Genomic DNA, 23861 nt, shown 5'->3' with positions numbered 1-23861 from the left:
TGTACCATCCACCCCCTGGTTTTCCTGTTCTCATATATAACCTGGGCAAAGCCTCCAAGGCTGCCCTAACCCATGTGCAATCTGCGTCAGCCCTCCCCCCACAGTACTTTCATACTCTGGACTCCTGCTGCTTCCTATTTAACTCTAGCATGTCTTGGGGTTACAACTAAGTATACCTTGCACCTGCAAGAAGACTGTTTTGCTTAAAATAGCACCAGAGACTAATTTTTGTATGCAGGGATACATTGAAGAACATTAGCAGAAGAGTGAGCAATTATTAGATTGGCCATTATAAGAGTCAAAGATCTTTGATTTATGCTAGTTATACAAACAAACCCAGATGTTAAAAATTAACTATGTGAAACTATGCATTTTTTAACATTGCTGAGAAAACAATTAGTCCCTGGGTAAAGACAAAAGCAAAGGAATAGTAGGGGAAATGATCTGCTTCAGATCTTTTAAAGCAAGAATATAATTACCCTGTGTAAATACAACTTTTTTTGGAAGCCTAAACAAAGTTTCCTAACTTCATGATGTAACCAAATATCCCAATTCCAATAAAAGGGAGGGAGAAAACAAATATGTTTATTAACCATTTCAATTACAGTTCTGTTAGTTATATTTGCCTACTTTTTGCCCACTCTGGGAAAAAAAGGTTCTGGAAAGGGCAGAATAACTGCAAGTGATGTGAAAGAGAAGACTATAACCAAAATTCAAAAATGGGAGGATGAAGGAGCAAGAAAAAGAAAGTTGGCTGTGTAACAAGCATCAATCTTCTTCGTCTTCACACTGTAATAATTGATAGGACCAGTTTTTAATACCATACAGTTACCTTTTCTGGGAGAAAGACCCCAAAGGGTCACAAATCCTAAGTGAAAGAAGACATAAATGGATAGACTTTTGGAAGGGATTTTTTCCCAGAAGCAGCTGAGGGGTGTGTGTGTGTGTGTGTGTGCACGCTTTGCTTGGGATGGAAGTACCTTGTGTCCAGCGGCAAAAGATGGTATCTGCCAGGCCTTGTGAGGTCTTGCCCCACACCAAGGGGATCAACTGCTCTAGTTCAGCCATGGAAGCGATTCACTGCTCGGACGAAACCTAAAAGGAAATCACACGGACGCGGCAGTTAAACACAAGACAGACCGGGAGACAACCACCGGCGGGCAGGTGAGTCTCGGAGGGCGTCGAGAAAGAGGCGGCTCCTTCCGGGCTGCCGGGCCTAAGGAGAAATAAGAAGCGGCGAGTCCTCGGTAGCGATGCCCCCGAAGAAGACCTGGCTTCAAAGGCGTTTCTTCCCCCCCACCCCGCCGCGGAGGAAAGAGATAGAGAGGGTGGGGGAAGAAGGGAGGCCGAGACCGGCAGCGGCCTCTCCGTACCGAGACCTCTTCAAACATCCAACGTGATTGCAGCCTTTCTGCTTTCTGTCCCGGTGCGCTGGGACTACATCCCCCAGAATCCACTGTCGGCAAGTAGCCCGGGCATTCCGGGAAATTGGAGTCCCAGGCCAGCAGGCAGGGCGCTCGAAGGGGGGAGGAAAGGCTGCTCGCTCGGGAGGAAAGGCGCTTATTCCACCCTCATTATCCCGTCCCTTCAGACTTGGCCGCCGCTGCGGCTCCAGCCCTTCCCCGCCTCAGAGGTGCCTCTACGGCCATTCCCATCCTTCGGCACTTACCCACCTGTGCAGTCCGCGTCTCCTCACTTAGGACCAATTCACTCTTTCCCTCAGGCTCGCTGCAAACATTGAATGGAAGGCTGGTGAACTACGGGCGCTTCTTATTGAAGCAGCCTCTGACGAGCAAGCGTGTGGTCGAATCAGAAGCGGAGTTCATGAATTCCCCTTTTCCCCGCCCTCTCAGGCTCCTGGATTCCAACTCTATCAGAGCGAGGCGGGGAAGAAACTCCGTACACGCGCCAATTAAGAATAGGACCGGGTGGCTTGTGATTGGAGAGTTTTACATGATGGCCATGTAGACTAACCAATCACTAATGGGAAGTGGGCGAAAGAACCAGCTGGAGTGGGCGGTGAGCGACAATTAAGAAAAAGAAAATAGAAGGACACAGGTGGCAAAGAAAAAAATCCTATCCGCCTCTTATTACCATTTGAGTTTTTAAAAATGTAATGACGTACAAATAGATTATAGGACTTTTTACAAGGACAGTCTTCCGAGGTCTTTTGATTTTCCTTGAAAAGATTGCAAAAGGAAGGACGGAAGAAGGCAAATGAAAAAGACAGCACAATAACAAAACTTTTAATCTCTCTCAGGAAAAAAATAAGAACCTTGAAGTTGTTAACTAGGACTAACATATATTCTTTAATGCTAATGGAAGCTTTTTTTTCTAGATAAAGAACAAGACAGATCGTGACCAGTAGAAAATAATTAACTTGGTGTCCCAACAAAACAAAATCACACATGCCAGGATTTACTGTTAATTATTTAAAAATATTTAAGGTAGATCTTATGAAAAGACTATGCTGCAAGGAATTTATTTTTTAAATAATTTGCAGGATTCATTATGAGCATCTACTCGGGTATTTTGAGTAATCTGGAGGGTTGTTGATTGGTTCTTGTGGACTTTTCAAAGATTAGCAGGCAATTCTATTGATTACCTGGTTGATTTTACATATCAGGACAGACTCTGGGCTCTCAGTAAGATTTCTTCTGATCTCTCTCTTCCTCACTTCCTCCCTGTTGATCCTGGTTTGATTTTCGGTGGGTTTTCTGGAGCTGAAGGGACATAAGAAACCTCAAGATAGCTCAAGGAAGATTAGATATAAGACTGAACATGGCTTCAAGCATAGACCTTGGCAATGAAATCATTTTACTTAAAGGTACAGCATTATTTTATTGTCCCCACTGCATTGGAGAAATATTAGTTAAAATGTTTGCTTAGTGTGACTCCTTTGTAGGAGAACTAAGAACAGGTAAAACAGTTCAGTTACTGTTACTATTTTTTCTTTTTTTGCAAAGTCCTTTGCCCATACATTTGTTCAGATTTATCAAGGTCTTGAATCATGATAGTGTTGAATGGGTGACTGAGACATCTTGCTATGTTATCTGGAACTGCTTTGGGACACAGAAGAAATTAATGTGGTGCTTTCTGATGTGATCTTTCTGGTATATGTGGCCTTGACCCATACTCCTGTCTATTTTAAGGAGCACGATGAGTTGGATCTTGGAAGTTTCCAATGCCTCACTTTGGCTAGGCAGAGGGCTATGTTATGGCATCCTTGAGTGAGCTGTGATTGCAGCCTCTTTATAAAATTCTATTTGAATCTGTGTTTGAAAATTGTCCAACCTTTTTTAAGGAAGATTGAGTATGTAGTAAGATTAAACTACCTTATGGAAACAGATTATCTATTTTAGTTTGGTTTCAGACCTAGATGAGGGCCAAAAACATGTTTTTGGATGATACAATTTGTAAGCCTTCCACTAGTTGTCACTAGGTTTCTAGTGCAATTCCAAGTGTGATTTTAACTTCTAAAGCCCTATATGATTTGACATCTGGATATCATTGAGACTATATCTAATCAGATTCATCTGATCGAAGGTTTCTCTCTTAGGAAAATCTGGTGTCCTAGTTTTAAGAAAGGAGGTAAAGTTGAGAACATTATTTCTATATGCTGGTTCAAGTTCTCATTTTGGAAAAAAGATTGGCTCCATCTATAATAGTTTTTTGAAAAAGCACCATTGAGAATGGTTCCATTTTGTAATTTATTGTAGATATTTTGCTATATTTTACAATACAGGCATAATATGAAGATTATCAAATTTAGATTCCCAACCTATGCCTGATCATAGTTTTCCGTGGTTTTAGTTGCACCTAGTGATCATATAGTTTTTGTAGTTCAGATCAGGTAGTCCTAATGACATGCAAACGTTTTGGCCCAATCCTGCAATGTTTCTTTCAATGGGTAGGAGCAGTGTACCAGACAGAGATCAAGAAATAGAGTTTAGAGGACTTAGCTCTGAATGTAGTGAAGGCTGCTGTGTAACTGTGTTAGTAAATTCCGTTTTATATGGCATTTGGAGAGCGATTCTCCATATTTTACTTTGTAGTGTAAAGGTTCAAAGATCTTTGGAAGGTCATTTCCAAACTGCTACCCAGTGCTAAAAGTCTCTTATATTTTTCAGTAATGTATTCATTACCAAAATATTCATTATTAATACCTTTGACAAAAGACCATCTAGACTTTGTTTAAACACCCCAGTGATATTTACTATCTTTCAGATCTAAGCTCTCCCAATGTTGAATATCTCTTACCATTAAGACACCTTTCTTGATGTCCGACCAAAATCTGTTTCTTTACAGTTAATATCTATTGATTATTGCCTTATATTCTAGAACAATTCTGTCCTGAATATGATAGCTCTTCAGATACTGAGGACAGTTTTCACATCTCCCTACAGTCTTCTTCTCTGAGCTAGAAATAGGCTTTCCCTTCAAGCATTCCCTCTAACTTTTTAATTCCTGGCCTTTTATCATTGTGGCTGCTGTTTCTTGGACATACTCTGTTTTTGTCAATGCCTAACCACGGAGGCACAGTGGTTAGAGTGCAGTACTGCAGGCTACTTCTGGTGCCTGCCTGCAATTTGGCAGATTGAATCTCACCAGGCACAAGGTTGACTCAGCATTTGAAGGTGGGTAAATGAGGACCCAAATTGTTGGGGGCAATATGCTGATTCTGTAAACCGCTTAGAGAGGGCTGTAAAAGCACTGTGAAATGGTATATAAGTTTAAATGCTATTGCTATTGCTATTATAAAAGTTGTACAATTTTACTGAGAATCAACAATTTTTCTTCGTTTTGATCAACTGAGGATTACATTTATTTTCTTTTCCAGGTATATATATTGTTTATTTATGTTAAGAGACTTACCAAATATTCCTTTTGCATGCATTAGTTCCCAGGTCTCGTCCCTCAATCTTATATTCCTGCCTTGGATTTTATATATTTATTTGTATAGCCTCTCATCCCCTCTCTTACACCATACAATCCATACAAATTTTGCAATTGGTATAAATAATTTTGTTACTGTTATATCTTGCTGGATCTTGTTCATTGTTCCAGCTTGCCAAGAGTTTTGTGAATCTTGTTACTGACTTTTAAATAGTTTGCTGTCTTGTGTATTTTATTGATTGATGGATTGGATTGATTTTAGACATTACCTGATTCTGAACCAAGTCTGGACAGCTCATAATATTATACTGTATAACAAAACCAGATAGAATTACATTATACAATAAATAATCAATAAGATGGGGAATCTGGTCAGTACACAAAGCTATACAATGATATTGTATCATATGCATATTTCATAATAATATTTTATACCTTTTCATATAAATTATTTATAAATATATTGAATAACATTGGGTTTAGAACAGATCAGTGCAAATATGCCATTCAGCAGTTCCTTCCAGAGCTGCTAATATATTTGGCTTGCTGCTATCATAAATTAGGCAATATTGGACATGATGGGAAAATAGACTTGGTTTGTGTGCTGTGCTATGGTTTAAATCATAGTTTATTGACCAACCTTCATTTGGCTCAGTCTGTATAATTTCCTAAACCCTAATTTAGCTTTATGGCTGAAAACTATTAATAAACTTATGCTTCTTAATTCAATAAGGATCATTCTGATCAAAGACTATCAGTCTTTTGAGGTAGGCCATGTCAGGCAACATGACTATTTGAACTACTTTATAATAACAGAATCTTGAAAGCTTAAAATGCAATATGGGTTGTGGGTACTGGTGGAGATTGCAATAGATAGTTAAACCTGAAGACTCCTTTTGCAGATCTGCATAGATCTATTTTATTGGACTTTATCATGAACCATTCAAGATGCCCCAAATAGAATACACCATGATAATTCTGGTCCAATTATGATTCATAATAAATGGATGGTGAAATGGAATTTAGTATTACTTTCACTAGGGATATATTTAACGAAAACATTTCTATCTTATAATCACAGAAGTATAAGAAATACAGAATCACTATAAAATCATTCCAATTATGAAAGAAAGATCTTCCCAGTTTATAGCTTTGCTTAGGACAAATAATCATAAAATATGTAGGAGGTATTGAATAACATTATCTTCTAATCTAGACCCAGATATTCCACAGAGTCAGAAACTCAGAATAATTGAACTGGGCCTCTGTGTACTCTTTCATGATGCTGTTTCCTTGCAAATGTGTTTGAACATTGTGATTCAGCTTTGTGGTTGCAACTTTCTTACAATAATGGCTTGCAAACAGGTATAAAATAACTATAATGTTAAACATTATAACAACAACACATTGGAATGCTGAGACAATGGTGGAGGTGGTGAGGAGAATCAGGATATAAGATTCACATTTATTTCTTCCTATGTAAATAGATTGTGTTTTGGAAGCCGAGTTTGATTCAGACAAATAGAAAATAATTAATCTAGAAACGAGACAGATTCAGGAAATGAATGGCAAGTGGCAATCAAGCCCACCTATTGGCCAATGAAAGCAATATGAAATTGAAAATATCTCAAGACCAATCAGGTCACCCCCATAAGCAATTTGCTATGTTGAATAACACAGCTACACAGAATACACAAAGTAAGGGACTTCAGTCACAACTCAAAAGGATGATAGCATGAAGATAAATATGAGAAAGACATAATGTTTGTGTAAATAGACTTTTACATGAACATTGCATCTTTCTCAGATTTGTAGGCATTTTGTCTTAGTGGTTAAGAAGAGCATAGCAGGGAAAATAATAGTAATGGCTGGAAGAGAATGGAAGCTATTTAAATGTTGCATACATGAGCAAGAGTAAGGATAAGAGCAAAACAACATGTAGAAATATTACAAAAATATTGCAAAAACAACAAGAAAGGTTGTTTATAGGTTGTTTATGCCTCTTATTCCATCCACTGGCCATGATAATTATATTTAAATGGCTCTCAAATACTATTTTTCAAAAGTAATTGACATTCACCTTTATTGTTATAGTTGAAATATGATCATTATTGGCTTTTAATATTCATTCAGAAAAGAAATAAAGTCTTTGAATCTTAAAATGGTATCAAATACTTGGATGAGTAGTAACAACCTAAAATCTAAACATTACTGCTTCTAATTGTAGTAACTATATGAAGTACAGAGAACATAACTTGATATTGATTTTGCTTGCAGCTTGCATTAGTGACAATAATCTTTTATCCAAAAGGAATGAAAAATAGAGCAATACATAGCTCTATTTCTATGAAAGCTTATGATTGCAATTATCACTATAACTTTTTATTGCTTTTATATTAAAGCCAATTTATTATTACCCCAGAGGAAAAATTTGGATTTGATGTTTGCAGTTGCCTTGAACTAGGTATTTGAATTACAACAGCTGTGTAAGGTGCGGTTGTTTTATCACTGTTGTCATCACTGCATTATTGGGAATATTCATCAGCTATGTGCTTTGCAACTTTCAGAAAGAATACACTTTTAAAAGTCCTTATACAAAGTTGATGTTTTATTTTTTAAGAAAATTAAACATCAGAAAAAAGTGGATAAAATTAGGTTCATGGATTTCTTTTTAAAAAATACAGAAGCAGTAAAATAAGTTTCATCAGGAAATGAACAAGGAATACAGCACAGATTAGTATTTGGTAAAGCAGCCATCAGGGCTTTGAAAAGTTACTCAGATGCTGTGGTTTTTCTATACCCACAAAGATCCAGGCAAGCTGTAGTGGTTTCTGTGACGTTCTACAGAAATGAAAGTAGAATGTTGAAGAAGCAGGCTAGGAAAGATATTGACATTTTTCAACTTTGGTGTAGGAGAGAATATTATGGAGAGTCAAGAAAACAAAACAAAAAATAGTTCTTCAAACCAACTAACTAACCCAGAGTTCTCACTCAAGGCACAAATAACCAAGTTCCAATTATACTGTTTCAGACACATTATACAAAGACCTAGCTATCTAGAGAAGAATTAATATTAGAAAAGGTGGAAAGAAGGAAAGGCCAACAGCCAAATGGATAGACTCAGTTACAGTGGAAACAAGTGCATCATTAGAAGACTTGAAAGTCTAGGATAGGGACAGATTGTCATGTGGGGGGGAAATAAATCTATGAGATTGCTAAATTGACAATAACTTGATGGCACATAATCAATTCATCAATCAATCAAAACAATACACATTTTAATAAATATAAATGTAATTACATTTTATTATTATTGGAAAAACTTATCATATAGTCTCCTTTTTCCCCTTAATCATTTATTGTTAGAGAGGACCTTTTCAGGAGTTGTAAAAGGCTAATACATTTATCATCTAATATTATAGCCATGTAAATTATCTTAATTCTGTTAATTTGCTGTTTGGGAATTTTCTAAAAGAATCTAGAAGTCATACAAAAGTGAGCAGTGGTAACACTTCCACAGTTAACAAAAGTACAAACATTTCCATATGCATAACTAACCAGGAATTCTCTCTTACATGTCTATCCTTATAAATCAATGGGATTCTGTGCTATTGATCTCAGTAGACGGAAGTGTCAGTTAAAAATTCTGCTTTCTCATGCAGAAAGGTTGCAGCATAATTGTAGAACCCACTCATTAAGTACTTCTATTTGATAATCAATAATTAATGTAGCCAATAATCAATGCCTAAATGGTTAATAATAAATAATTGGCAAGACTGACGTCAGAAAATAATCAATAAAGGGCATTTTTATCATCTAATTTTGTGTTGAAGTATGACTAGAAGTTGAATTTATGTTAGAAATATGACTATGACTAGAAAATATTTCCTATGTTAAAACATGTGATTAAAAGTATAGAATAATAAAATTGTGGGGGTGTTTTTAGAATGAGAACTGATATTAGACTCTAACTTATCTTCTAGCTACAGGATCTTATCTGTTCCTCAACTTAGGATGTAAGTTATGATAGCCATAAAGCAGGTCATAATGTGACTGCAGAAGACTTAGTCATGGATAATGGCAGCTCTGCAAACAGATTTCTATGCTTAGATTTCTTTTAATTTTAATTGGATCTCAGGATTCTAACTAACAACCAATTAGATTTTGCTAGACTCTGAATTCAGCTCTTTTTGTAAAGTTCTTCCAAGTTTGAACTGCTACAATGTTGAACTGCAATTTTCTAGGATTTCAACTCTTGCCTCAAATTTTAGGCTTCATTGTTAGCATTTTAAAAGGTGATATTAGCATTTTTAACATGGCAGCCTAACCCTCTTTTTTTAATCTTAATAAAGCTTGTTTTTCTCTTCTTAGCCAAAGCCATTTCTTTAGTATGTGACTTGCTTTTTCACCAACTACACAATAAACAGCATATTCTGAAAGTCCTTGAATAGGCTTGGGCTTGCAAGTTTTAAGAAAACTACAAATCCAGTTACAAAAGAGTAATGTAACCCATAAATTTGCCACTTGTGTAATTTATGTAGAATCAATGGTTGTTATTGTTCAGGTCTCACATATGATCAATGTCTTTTATTGTTTGATCACTTGCTTTTGATTGTATCACATATACCAAATCTATCATTTGTTTCTGTAATCTACAAAAAGACTTAACCCCCTCCCCCTTAATAAATGATTTTTGCTTTCCTGAATTACTTGGTGATTTGTATTTTAGGTAGTCAAAGAAGCTCCTTTGCAAACAACATACATTTCAAATTCAAGTTATTACCAGCTCCACAACAAATTCGGGATGCTTGAGCTTGGAGACAACAAATTTGGGGGCTTATCCGGAATCGCAGTGTGGCATCCTGCAGGGCTTGGATCTGATTACCTCAGTCACAGAATACACTGCCAGCATAGAGTGAATTCATCAACTATCTTCAAATAGCCAAGGACCCAGGAAAATAAATGGATCAGTGGAGGTGATAATCCTTTGAAAGAAAACACAAGGTAAGGAAATGTACATGGGAAGAGCATAGCTTGCGGAGCCAGTTGGGGTTCAGTTGGGGATTATGGGACCAGGTGGCATGTCTGACCCACAGGAAGTGGCCAAAGTAGAATGATCATACTGTGCACAGGGAAGTGGGCAATCATAGACATCTTTTACAGGAGGAGAAGTGATTCCTTTTGACTCAACGCTGCTGAGGACTCTCTGAGTTTTGCAAACTCAGAAAAACCATCACATCCAAATGGACTTTTGTGTCCTGTGAGTGGATGGGACTGAAGAACAATCTAATCATCTTTGTTGCTCTTCTCTGCACTCTTTCTAAGAGTCTCAGTATTTTTTTTTACATTGTGGCAACCCAAAACTGAATGCAGTATTCCAAATGTGGCCTTACCAAGGCATTATGAAGGTATTAACACTTCACGTGGTTGTGATTCTATCACTCTGTTAATGAGCCTAGAACTGTATTGTTGTTTTTTGGGGCTGCTGTACATAGTGCTGGCTCATATTTAAATGATCGCTTACTAGGACTCAAAAGATTCCTTTCATGGTTACTACTATTGAGTGAAGTACACCTATACTGTACCTATGCATTTTTTTCTTGCCTAAATGTAGAATCATTTTTCATCCTTGAATTTAATTGCACTCACCATTCAAGCCTGTCAAGATCCTTCTGTTTATTAAGCCTATTTTCTGGAGTGTTGGCTATTCCTGCCAGCTTGGTATCATCTGCAAATTTGATGAGTTCCCCATCTATTCCTCATCCAAATCACTGATGAAGACATTGAAGAGTACTGGGCCTAAAACAGAGCTTTGGAGTACCCCACTGCATACTTCCCTCCATGCAGATGAAATTCCATTGAGGACTACACTTTAGTGCAGTTGGTCAGACAATTACTAGTATATCTGGTGGTGATACTTTCTAACCCACATTTTTCTATCCTATCAAGTAGTTGATTGTGATCTACTTTATCAAATGTGTTTCTGAAGTCCAAGTAAATTATATCAACAGCATTCCTCTGGTACACTAATTTTATCACTTTGTCAATGAATGCAGTAAGATTTGTCTGTATGATCTGTTTTTGACAACCTATGTTGGCTTTTGGTTACTACTTTGTTTGCCTCTAGGTGTTTGCTGATTCATTGCTTGATTATATTTTTCGTAATCTTCATAGGTATTGAGTTAAGGCCAAGAGTAGTTTCCTGGATCTCCCCCCCTCGCTTTTTTTTGAAGATCAGAACTACATCAGCTCTTTTCTAATCCTCTGGCAGTTAGCCGCTGCTCCAGGATATTCGAAAGATATAATTAAGTGGTTCTATGATCATGTCTGCCAGTTCCTTCAGAACCTTGGGCTGTAATCCATCAAGTCCCAATGATTTGATCTAGTCTGGAATGGAACAGGTGCTCACTTACCATTTCCCCCCCTATTTTAACTTGTGTTCCTAATCTGTTTTTACGGTACTCTTTTTAATAGTTGGACTGTTTTAATAGGTTGGACTGTGTAAAGACTGATGCAATTTTGCACCACATTTTCACTGGTTGTCTCTCAGGTGCAAACCATTTAAGATTGAGAGTGCCTTTATTTTATTTTGGGAACTGAACATTTATTTTTGTTGAATTATGACTTTGTTTTCAGTAACTTGTCAGGTCACATTTAAAGAAATCTATCACATCTTCACATCTTCATCTACATACAACTCCTCCAATGAATCAGTTTATTGTTGACCAGATGACTATATGAAAAGGAAAAGAACTAGTTAATGAAACTACAATTTTGCCTACTGAACATTCTGACAGAAATGAACCATGTTACATTATAAATTGAGGGGAAAATGCATGGGTTTGCTTGTTCTTTCTTGGCAATGCATCTAGGAAAAGCTGATTTTGAACTGCAAGGGTTTGGAAATTTAATTGAAATAGGGAAAATGGATTTGATGTTAAGGAAATCTGTGCATTAACAACTATTGGGACATGGTTTTTAAAGCATGCCTTTCTTCTACCAAGTTGGGATTGGTCATCTGCTGAGACTATTAAAAAACCAACCAACCCTGATGAATCCTATTTCAGAGATCCATAGACTTTTCTTCAGTTTTGAAGAATGGGGTCACAAAGGACCTTCACCACCAGCCAAATTACTCATGTTTGGCTAGTCACTTACTTGAACACCTGATCACAAGAGAACTTTTTTGCTATCAAAAACTTTTTATGATTCTGATTACTAACGAACAACCTGTAGCCCACTGCTCTGTACAGATGGACCCTGTTCCTTGAGAGCTTTGGCTGCTATTGTTACTTTTCAAATATCAGGAGACTTGGTTATGAGTTTTCCATTAATTGGGGTTTTTTTAATTGTTGTTCCTCATGAGAAAATTTGGTTGTTCTCCTTGAATATCAAGGCTTTACACATCAGCAATTAGCTGCTTATGAAGCAGAGCTTCTAGCTACTCCAAATATGACTTTGTGAAGCATTGTACAATGTTGAATCCTGCAAATTTATTTCATGACACTACAGAAGAAAGAAGTTGAAAACATAACTGTTTGCATCTAAAGGTGGTTTTCCAAAAAGCTTGTTTTGGATTGTTTTTGAAAACGTTTTGCTTCTCAGCCAAGAAGCATCTTCAGTTCTGACTGAATGGTGGGGAACCCTAACTCTGATCCTAACCTAACTTTTACCCTAAATAAGAAACAAAATATTTTCAAGGGAAAAAAAGTTAAGAAAGTCCACTTGCGTTTTGGAAAAGCAGCTTTAGGACAAGCATAGACTTATTGTCTGTTTGCAGACAATAAGCCGAGAAGAGCAATCTTGCTCAGCTCTTGCTAATATGACCCTACAAAATCTTGACTTTGAACTCTTTTTGGGCGGGTTAATCCTTTGTAGTTAATGAAAGTTTTTAACAGGGGCTACACTTTTTATTTAATCTGCTGGGTGGAATCCTTGCCATCTTCCCTGGGAGCTTGAGCAGTGGAAGCCAATTTGTCTTATATTGACAGAGACAAAACTATTAGTATCTTCACTGATTCTACATATAGTTTTGGTGTTTGCCATGCTACAGATGCTTTATAGAAACTAAGTAAAGGAGAAGGAATGGTAGAATCTTGGGGTGGAGTAAATAGAGAGATCAGCCAGAATCCCAATGTAGCAACAAGCAAACTAAGTCCAACCCACCCTTGATTACCAGTTGACTCCTTATCTAACTCTAAGCTGATTCTTACCATTGCTTGAGAAGATTCCTAAGCATGGGCTTTTAGCAATACATCAGCTTAATTGATGTGAAGACTTCATTTTTTGCACCTGACACTGAGAAGATTCTTCACCTTAGGCTGCCAGATTATTCACACAGATCTGATCATTCCACTTTGGGATGCATTTTCAACAAAGGCTACGTTTCCTTTGAGTGATCAGATCCATCCATTCCAGTGGATGAATTTGTGTCACTTAAAAGTTCCTTTGTAGGACTCTTGATCCAACACGGGAGAGTCCATTCAACAGTACAAAGTACTGTCCTTGTAGAAGGAAAAGATTCATCAATTCCTTATAGGTGGTGATTTATTTATTTATTTATTTGGTTTGTCAATTGCTTACAAGATAATAGGCATAAGTAAAAACATAGTTATGAATACATGGATACATATAAGAAAAATAAAAGAAACAATAGGATAGGTATGGTAGGCACGATTAGTGCGCTTATGCACGCCCCCTACAGACCTCTTAGGAAAGGGGTGAGGTCAATAGTAGAAAGTCTAAGGTTAAAGTTTTTGGGGTTTGGGGAAGAAACCACAGAGTCAGGTAGAGTATTCCAGACATTGACCACTCTATTGCTGAAGTCGTATTTCCTGCAATCAAGTTTGGTGCGGTTAATCTTGAGTTTGTATCTATTGTGTGCTCTTGTATTGTTATGGTTGAAGCTGAAGTATTCATTGATGGGTAAGACATTGCAATGTATGATTTTATATGCTAAGATCGGACCGAAGGCGGCATAGTTCTAGGTTTTCTGGGTCTAGAATTTCGAGTCTGGTGGCATAAGGTATTCTGCAACGAGTAGGGGAGTGGAGAACTCTTCTTGTGAAATATTTCTAGAGTTTCTCAACTGTATTAATATCAGATACATAATGAGGGTTCCAGACTGATGAGCTGTATTCAAGTATTGGTCCAGGAAAATTTTTGTATGCTCTAGTTAGTAGTGTAATATTACCAGAGAAAAAGCTACGTAAGATTAGGTTAACAACTCTTAATGCCTTTTTGGCTATGTAGTTACAGTGGGCTCTAGCACTTAGATCATTAGAGATGAGTACTCCAAGATCCTTGACAGAATTTGGATAATCAACAAGGTCTTGACTATTCAGCCTGTATTTTATTTTCTGATTTTTTTTTTCTGAAGTTGCCATTTGTTTGACCATTCTGATACATAGTCCAGGTCTTTTTGAAGGGTAGCAGTATTGTCTGTGGTGTTGAATAGCTTTACATCATCAGTGAAGAGAACACAGTTGCTCTTAATATGATCACAGAGGTCATTTATGTAGAGTATGAAGAGAGTTGGTCCTAGAATACTGCCTTGGGGGACATCACTGTTTACAGGTACAGAATTTGATAGGATGCTCCCAATTTTGACCATTTGTTGTCTGTTTGACAGGAATGCTTCTATCCAGTTATGCAGGTGTCCAGAGATACTGTAAGATTTCAGTTTTTGGAGTAGTTTGTCTGAATCAAAGGCTTTACAGAAGTCTATGTAGATTGCATCTATTGCTTTGCCCTGATCGAGTTGTGTAGTCCATATGTTTTTGCAGTGTAAGAGTTGCAGATTGCAGGATATTTTTTTTCTGAAACCAAATTGTTTATTAGAGAGTAGGTTGTTTGTCTCTAAGTGGAGGATAATGGATTGGTTAATAATTGATTCCATGACTTTACAGGTGACGCAGCATAAAGAGATTGGTCTCTAATTTTCAACTAGGCTGGGGTCTCCCTTTTTGAAGATGGGGATGACCATGGCTTGTGACCATAGTTTTGGCAAGGAGTTGGTCCTGAAAGATTTTTCAAAGATTATGCTTAGAGGTTCAGCTATGGCAGTGGATAGCTTTTTTAAGAAGTAGGCACATATTCCATCTGGTCCAATAGATAGAGATGGTTTTAGATTGCGCAGTGCTTTTTCAACATTGTCTTCTGTAAAATCAATATGTATTAGATCATTGTAGTTGTCTGTGGTTCAGCTAGGAAATACTGGGCATGATCCATTGCTGTTTACAAATACTGAGCCAAAGAATATGTTAAAGAGGTTGGCTTTAATGGTGTCATCATTTCAGTCTTTACCGTTAGGTCCTTTCAGGAGTGGGATGGACCTTGAGTCTTTTAGTTTGTTGTTAACAAAACTGTAGAAAGCGGGGGTAGAATTGGTGCATAGGAGGTTTTCCTCTTGTTTAATGTGATAATTGGTGCATTCAGTCTTTATCTGGTGGCATAAATTTTTGTACTGGCTTTTGAAGTTGGCAACATACTACAAACTACTCCTAAAAATAAAATCCTATGGTATCTCTGGACAACTGAATAACTGGATAGAAGCATTCCTGTCAAACAGACAACAAATGGTCAAAATCGGGAGCGTACTATCAAATCCAGTACCTGTCAATAGTGGTGTTCCCCAAGGCAGTGTTCTAGGACCAACTCTCTTCATACTCTACATAAACGACCTCTGTGATCATATTAAGAGCAATTGCGTTCTCTTCGCTGATGATGTAAAGCTGTTCAATACCACAGACAATACTGCTACCCTACAAAAAGATCTTGACTATGTATCAGAGTGGTCAAACAAATGGCAACTACAAATCTCAACAAATAAATGCTCTGTCTTACATATTGGCAAAAAAAAATCAGAAAATAAAATACAAGCTGAATAGTCAAGATCTTGTTGATGACTCAAGCTCTGTAAAGGACCTTGGAATACTCACCTCTAATGATCTAAGTGCTAGAGCCCACTGCAACTACATAGCCAAAAAGGCATTAAGAGTTGTTAACCTAATCCTATGTAGCTTTTTCTCTGGTAATATCACACTACTAACCAGAGCATACAAAACATTTGCTAGACCAATACTCGAATACAGTTCATCAGTCTGGAACCCACACTACGTATCTGATATTAGCACAATTGAGAAAGTCCAGAAATATTTCACAAGAAGAGTTCTCCACTCCTCTACTCATTGTAGAATACCTTATGCCACCAGACTTGAAATTCTAGAACTAGAAAACCTTGAATTACGCCGTCTTCGGTCTGACTTAAGCATGGTATATAAAATCATACATTGCAATGTCCTACCTGTCAATGAATACTTCAGCTTCAACCATAACAACACAAGAGCACACAATAGATACAAACTCAAAGTAAACCGCACCAAACTTGATTGCAGGAAATACGACTTCAGCAATAGAGTGGTCAATGTCTGGAATACTCTACCCGACTCTGTAGTTTCTTCCCCAAACCCCAAAAACTTTAACCTTAGACTGTCTACTATTGACCTCACCCTTTCCTAAGAGGTCTGTAGGGGGCATGCATAAGCGCACCAACGTGCCTACCGTCCCTGTCCTATTGTTTCTCTTATTCTTTTATTTTTCTTATATGTACCCATTTCATGTATTCACAACTATGTATACATTTATACTTATTATCTTGTAAACAATTGGCAAATCAAATAAATAAATAAATAAATAAAAAACATGACCAGATTTGTTTTTCCGCCAAAGTGATCTCTTGTTGGATTGCAGCTTCCTTATTGTTATGGGTAATCTGTTTTTTCTGGTTTTTGGAGTTGTTATTGGTACATATAGTTTGATGACTTTTTTGACTTCAAGTAAAAATATGTTGTAATGGTCTTCAACAGTATTGCGTCCAGTGAATAGAAATTGCCAATCAAGGGATGAGAGATTGTTGTCTATCAGGTCATGATTGTCATATTATTGAAACTTGCCTAATGAACTTTAAAAGAAAAATATTTCTGAACTTATTACTTTTAATTAACCCTGACTTCTATTGGACTTTTCCTTCTGTTACTTCTTTTACAATGTTTTTATTCTACAACCGAGGAGGTGGGCAGGCTGGGAGACCAAACTTCCTATTCAACCCAGGGAACATGTGATTGAAAATGTTGGCCTGTAAAACAAAATTGTTGGATTTCTTCTTTTCAGACTCCATGGAGGTGAGGGATGTCCTCTTTTTCCTGTGCTCCATTATTGATTGGTGAGTAAATCACATTATTGCATTGGATTTCACTGTTATGTGGGAACACTTCAGTGCCCAGTCTATTTTCAAAAGACATCAACTTTCCAAATACACAGCTGATGTTTCTGTAATACTTATATTGATACAAATAGTAATATTTGTATTATTAAAATGGGATATTAAAATGGAAACCTGCATAGGGCACGTAGCCAAACATAGTGGTACTTACACTTTAAAGAATATGGTAAGGACCTTGACATATAACACTGAAGCAACAGATTACCTCATAGATTATAGTGGACTTTGGACAATCATGTTTTGTAAAACTATTGAAAAGAATTTGTAGGGCTTCTTGGTTTTGACCAGGCTCAATTCATTTGCTCTCACCATAACAAATTGAATGATCATTTAGATATAACTTTAGAATATATTGGACAATTACACATAAATGATGAAAAATATTTATAATTTGATTGCATTTGTTATAAATCTGTAGCTTTTTCAATCTTAATACAGAGCCTTAAGCTGCTTCAGGGTGAAATATTTCTCTGAAAGATGCAACATGGCAAAATGAACTAACATTGGATCAATTATTGGATCAAATGTTAGTAGAGCAGAGGAAGTATGTATATATATTACTCAAAGCTGTCCGCATGTTTCATGAAGACTTAATTATACAATATAATTGTATAAATTCTTATAACATAGGAATCGTTCTTAAACTAGGGATAGGGAATATTTTTAATAAACATTTATTACTTGATATTATTATTATATTGATATTCCTTTTTGTACTTCAATGTTGTTTTATGCAATACTTTTTATTTATTTGCCTACCACCCAATCTGCAACATTTTTTTTTTAAATCTGCACCACCTCACCCTGATCTTTCAATTACTAACTATACTCTTGCTTGATGAATATTATATAGTAGTGGCTCAATGAATTATACAATTTGAGAACAAAATAGGGGAATTGTTTCCTTAAATTTTATGCTTCATTTTAAAAGGGGATATTAGCACTTTTATTATGACAGTCTAGGCCTCTCTTTTTAACAGAACAGATTTTCTTCTGCTTAGTCAAGGCCTTTTCTGTGGTTTGGGAGAACTTGCTTTCTCCTGAGAGCCGTTCGGATCATCCAGAGAGTGGGAGGTGCTTCAGTCTGCGTCGTTGTAGGCTGAGCTTAATTACTGAGGATCGCTCCGCCCTTCATCACGTGGCTGCCTTGCGATCCCCAGTTTACGCTCAGCCTTCGTCAGATTAGGCTGTGTATCTCCCACTCTTTGGCCGATTCAAGCATACTCCTTATTATTTCAGGTTTGCCTTTTATTCCTGGTTCTCCCTTAGCCTCTGCGCAATTGGGGTGGCTGTAGCAGGGGAGCGCGTTTCTTCACCCCCAGGGGGGATAGAGAGAGGGCGGTTTTCGCGCTCCGGCGCCAATCCTCCCCCTTTCAATTCGGCTCCTTGCCTGCCGCCTGTTTCGCGCCGCTCTCATAGCGGCTCTATCGATCGCGCTGATAAGCACAGCTGGTGTTCCCCCCACCAAAACGCCGATCGCCCCAGCAAGGGGCGAAAATTACTTGGCTGCCTCGCTCGGCTCCTAGGTGTGCCGGAGAGGCTTATGTAGCGCTCTGAGCGGCCCGGGATTAAAGAGTAGGTGGCGGCCGCCATTTTGGGTGCCGCCGCATGTATAACGGGCGTCATTCTAATAGGCCTCGTTGGGCTGCGAAGGGGCTAGCTCCTGTTGTAGGCCTGCCAGCCTATGAGAGCTACTGCAGATTCAATTTAATTGGCTATCTTGTTGGCTTTCCGCAGCATGCTCAGAGCAGAAAATCGCAGCCTATCCCTCCCGGTTTGTGCCTGGGAGCTCCAGCTGCCAGAGGCCTCACTCCAGCCTCAGGCGTTTATTTGGCCAATTGGAGATTTTTAACATTATATCTGAGGTCACTCCCTCCTGGGAGCACTGAACAGATCCCTGTTCATTTCTTGTATATGAAAAATAAATAATAATAATAATAATAATTAATAATTAATAATAATAATAATATAATAATAATAATAATAATAATAATAATAATAATAATAATAATAATAATAATAATAATAATAATAATAATAATAATATGAAATATTATATAGAGATATACATATATATCTATTGGTACATGGCAATAACGCATTACCAACACTGATTGGATTACATATACAGTGCTTATAAGCATGTATATATATTTATATCAATAATTATAACAATAATAATATTGTAGAACTTACATATCTAAATTCCAAAAGGGGGCGCGGGCCAGCTGAAAGGACACCCGGCCTTTGTTGTAGGCCGAACCCTTGGCGAGCCAACCGCCTTAAATTGGAGCTATAGTCCTTTCTTCTATAATGGCAGATGACAATTCCACTAGAGGCCCTTCGTTGAAGGCCAGATCTCAGTCCTACCACCTGCGCAGACAGGCTAAGGAAGCCTCTAAGGAAACTTCTAAGGCTTCTCAGAGAGACGCCCTAAGGCGCCATAGGGCACTGGAGAAAGAATTTGACAGGTGATCTAGAGAGGCACAACCAGTGCCCCCAGCCCCCCTTCCTTCTACCTCCAGACACCCCCCCCCTCCTCCAGATTCCTCTTCCCTCTCCAGGCGCAGCTTACAGGGACACCAGGTGCCCGAACCAACAACCAGACGAACGCTCGAAGCCACTTTCACGCCCACGGCCGCTGGCCTGCGCCAGGAGGAGGCCGCCTCTGTCGAGATTCCTGCGCACATGCAGGCATGGATGGAACAGGCTATCCGCCAGGGGATAGCAGAGGGCCTTTAACAGATGTCCAGGTCCGGTCCCCCCTCGATGGCGCCCGAACATGACTCGCCATCACTCAGGTCCTTGCCTAGATTGGACCCCACTCATGGTCAGGTACCTTTATGGGGGACAGCCCCCTCCCAGAAGGGGAAATGGAGAAGGCTATAGAGGACCTGGTTTGGTTCGGGGAGGAGGAAGATCTTGAATGGGGGTCCATACACCAAGGGGAACCCCTATCGGAGATAGACCCGATGGAAGGGGACATGTCCGAGGACGAGGGCCTCACTCCCGATCAACCCACCTTGTGGGTTTGTTCAAGCCACACATGTTTAAATCCCTGCTATTTAAGGCCAAGAGCATTTCTGGCCTATCTGTTCAGTCCTCCTCGCTCTCCCCCCTCCGGCAGAGGGACAAGAGGACGCCGTTTTTAGGCAACCTGTGGTGGAGGCGGAAGTTATTCCGGCCCCACCCATATTTCACGACCTAGTTTCAGACCAGTTGGACTCTATAAGAGCTCCCCCTGCCCCATCCAGCCAGGACAAGAGGTTCTTAACCTCGATTCGAGCTTCTGCAACTTGCTTAACACCCCCGAGGTAGACAAACCCTTCGTTGGCTTAGTATCCTCGTCCTCCCCCAGTGACCCCTTGGAGGCTCTAAAACCCGAGGACAAGAGGTCCGAACTGCCGTTGAGTAGGGCTCATCAGGCTGACACCTGGGCTGTCAGATCGGCCACGGCCGCTTCCTTTTTCACCAGGCCCTCGATCCGGTGGCCCTGCCAACTGAAACAGCATGTTCCCCCCTCTAACACTAGGGCACATCAAGACATCGCAAAGGTTAACGGCCGTAGCAGAATTCTCGGCCGACGCCACCTACCATGCGGTTAAGTTCCCCGCCCGAGCAATAACCTCTCAGGTTACAGCTCGCTGCCCGCTCTGGCTCAAGCACGGGCAGACGAACATAAAAAGCAAGGTTAAGCTGGCCACTGCCCCCATTAAGGGGGACAGACTATTTGGTACCGCCCTTGAGCCATTGCTATCCAGAACCCGAAGCCTGAAAAAATTTCTTCCCCCCCTTTTTTTCGGAGGTCAGAGTCAAGAACCCCTCAAGCCTTTTGGAGAGGTTCCTCCCGACCCTCCTACCAGTTCCCTTTCCGGCCCAGGTATCTGAGACCCCCCTCCTTCCGGCCATTCCAGCCCCAGGATCAAGCCGATCCAGATGACAGGAACAGGAGGGGCGGCAGCTACAGGGGTCCCGGAGGGAAGCCTTTCTGGCGCACCAGATAGACCCTGTTCCTCCCTTCCCATCAGCGGACGCCTCAGGCATTTCGCTGACCGATGGGACCCCTCCACTTCTGATACCTGGGTCCGTGACACCATCAGACTTGGTCTCGCGCTTGAATTCCAGCACGCCCCCCCTGACTTCTTATGGCATCCCCCCCTTCGAGGGATCCCACCACGCAACTTAATGGATTCAGCCATTCAGCATCCCCTTAACGTACAGGCCATTCAACCCGTCCCAACAGCCCAGCGGGGGCAGTGGTTTTACTCCCACCTCTTCGTGATCCCCAAATCCTCAGGGGGATGGAGGGCTATTCTAGACCTGAAACGCCTGAACCGTTACCTGATCTACCGCAGGTTCAAGATGCACCCTACATTCCATTCTATGGGGCATCAGGCAGGGGGACCGGCTAACCTCTATAGATCTTTCAGAGGCGTATCTTCACATCCCATTCCGGCCCTCACATTCCAAAATCCTCAGATTTTGCTACAACCACCGCCACTTACAATATGTGGCTCTCCCCTTTGGGTTGGCCTCTGCCCCGAGGACCTTCACTAGGGTCCTCGCGGCTCTGGCGGTCCACCTCAGGGACCTCCCGGTTCGTCCCCATTGTTACCTGGATGACATCCTCATCCTGTTCCACTCCAGACTCCAAGCAGAGAAGGATGTCAGAGCTACCCTCTCTGCCCTCTAAGACCATGGGTTCCTGGCAAACTGGCAAAAGAGCCGACTGTTACCTCTACACGGATCACCCACTTGGGGTCCGTCATTGACTCAGTTCGAGGAAAGGTTTCCCTTCCTCGGAAACATTCCTTAACATTCAGGAAACCATCAAACACATGAGCCGTTCACGGAGGGTGACACGTTTGGAATTGTCTAAACTACTAGGTAAAATGGTCTCATGCATTTCCTTTGTTCCCTGGGCCCGGTTACACACTAGGTTCCTACAGTGGTTCCTGCTCCCGTTCCAACGGTCCAGCAAGAGCAATTCAAAGGCCACGGTCAAGGTGCCTCCAAAGGTCCTCAAGTCTCTCCTCTGGTGGACCAGTCCTGCCATCTACAAGGGACATGGCTTCAAGGAGCCCCAGCGCCTCACCCTCACCACAGACGCCAGCCTGTCCGGAGGGGGCGCTCACATCCCCTCGCTCTTGCAACAGGGCAGATGGTCTCAGGTAGAACGGGCATACAGTATAAACTGGTTGGAATTCCACGCCATCCACCTGGCCCTGCGCAACTTCCTCAGGTACGCGGGTGGCATGTCCTCATACTCACGGCCATCATCACCGCCAAGGCCCATGTCAACTGACAAGGGGGCACCCAATCCATCTGTTTGATGAGAGAGGCCGAGCGCCTCTTCCGTTGGGCGGAGCGCAATCTCTTCTCTCTCAAAGTCGAGCACATCTCAGGGGTCTTAAACACCCTAGCTGACTGGTCGAGCAGGACCATGGTGGACCAGGCCAAATGGCGCCTCCACCCATCACTGTTCAGGGAAGCGACCAAGCCTTTCGGTCTCCCGTCAGTGGACCTCTTCGCTTCCCACCTCAACACACAACTCCCAAGGTTCTTTCTTGAGGTACCCCTCCCACGGGGCTGAGAACTACAACGCCTTCCGTTGCCCCTGGCCCTCAGGGTTTCTATATGCATTCCCTCCCTTAGCCCTGGTCCCCAGAGTTATCCAGAAGCTCATCTCCGAGATAGCAGAACTGATTCTGGTGGCACCCTACTGGCCCAGGCGCCCATGGTTCACGGACATCCGCAACCTATCGGTGGCCCCTCCCTAGAAAATCCCTCCGATCAGGATATCCCTTCTCAGGGTTCCTTCCAGCACCCGGATCCTCAGTGGCTCCAGTTAGCCGTTTGGAGGTTGAGCGGGAGCGCTTAAGAAAGGAGCAGTTCTCTGACCAGGTTATCGGCACTATTCTAGCCGCCAGGCGGCCCTCCACAACCTGGATATACAATGCCACTTGGAATAGTTTCTGCAAGTGGTGCTCGGTTTCCAGGTCAACCCGCTTTCACCCTCCATCACTCAAATGTTGGAATTCCTCCAAGAGGGTCTGAGGAAAGGTCTTTCTCCGAACACCCTGAGGCGTCAGGTCGCAGCCCTTTCAACCGTCATTGTCTTGACAATCTGGGGTCCCTTTCCCTCCACCCTCGCATTAGGGCATTCCTCAGGGGAGCCACTAACTTGTGTCCCCCGATGGTTCACAGATACCCTACCTGGGACCTCAATAAGGTCCTGGTGGCCCTTACTAAACAACCCTTGAGCCTCTCAGGGAATCCACTCTCCAGTTCCTAACATTCAAAGTAGTGTTCTGGGTGGCATTACCTCGGCTCGCCGAATATCAGTGATAGCGCCTTGTCGGTGAGGAAGGACCTTTGCATCTTCCATGCCGACCAGGTAGTTCTCCGGCCGGATCCTACCTTCTTGCCCAAGGTCAACTCAGCCTTCCACAGGGCACAGGAACTCACACTTCCAAACTTCTGCCCCAATCCCTCGCGGGAAAGGGAGAAGCTCTGGCACAACCTGGACGTAAGACGGGCCCTTCGCACTTACATTAATGTACCCAACCCTTCAGGAGATCCGAATCCCTATTCCCCTCCTTTCAGCCCAAATCATTAGGCCACAAAGTGTCCCCGTCAACCATCGGCTGCTGGATTAGAGCTACTATTTCCAAAGCGTACT

The 23861-nt window shown here is 40.8% G+C and overlaps 1 protein-coding gene across 3 annotated transcripts in view; it reads right to left on the bottom strand.

Annotated features, from left to right (window-relative positions):
- Positions 1-1804, bottom strand: part of MINDY3 (MINDY lysine 48 deubiquitinase 3) — a 28350-nt gene extending 26546 nt beyond the window's left edge. Inside the window, exons 1-2 of one of the 3 annotated variants that reach the window (XM_026681373.2) lie at positions 1670-1804; positions 981-1095 (exon numbers count right to left, since the gene is read on the bottom strand). In XM_026681373.2, the coding sequence (XP_026537158.1) occupies positions 981-1068 (88 nt within the window). In that variant the 5' untranslated portion in view covers positions 1069-1095; positions 1670-1804. Of the gene's footprint in view, positions 1-980; positions 1096-1373; positions 1630-1669 lie in introns of those variants that run through there. The other 2 variants (XM_026681374.2, XM_026681375.2) reach the window with 2 other exon arrangements.
- Between the last annotated feature and the right edge of the window lie 22057 nt (positions 1805-23861).

Source organism: Notechis scutatus, chromosome Z (genome assembly GCF_049901735.1).
Source record: "Notechis scutatus isolate UNSWTSFEM ecotype Mainland chromosome Z, rNotScu1.2, whole genome shotgun sequence".
Lineage (NCBI taxonomy): Eukaryota > Metazoa > Chordata > Lepidosauria > Squamata > Elapidae > Notechis > Notechis scutatus.
This window is presented reverse-complemented; position numbering and strand designations above follow the sequence as displayed.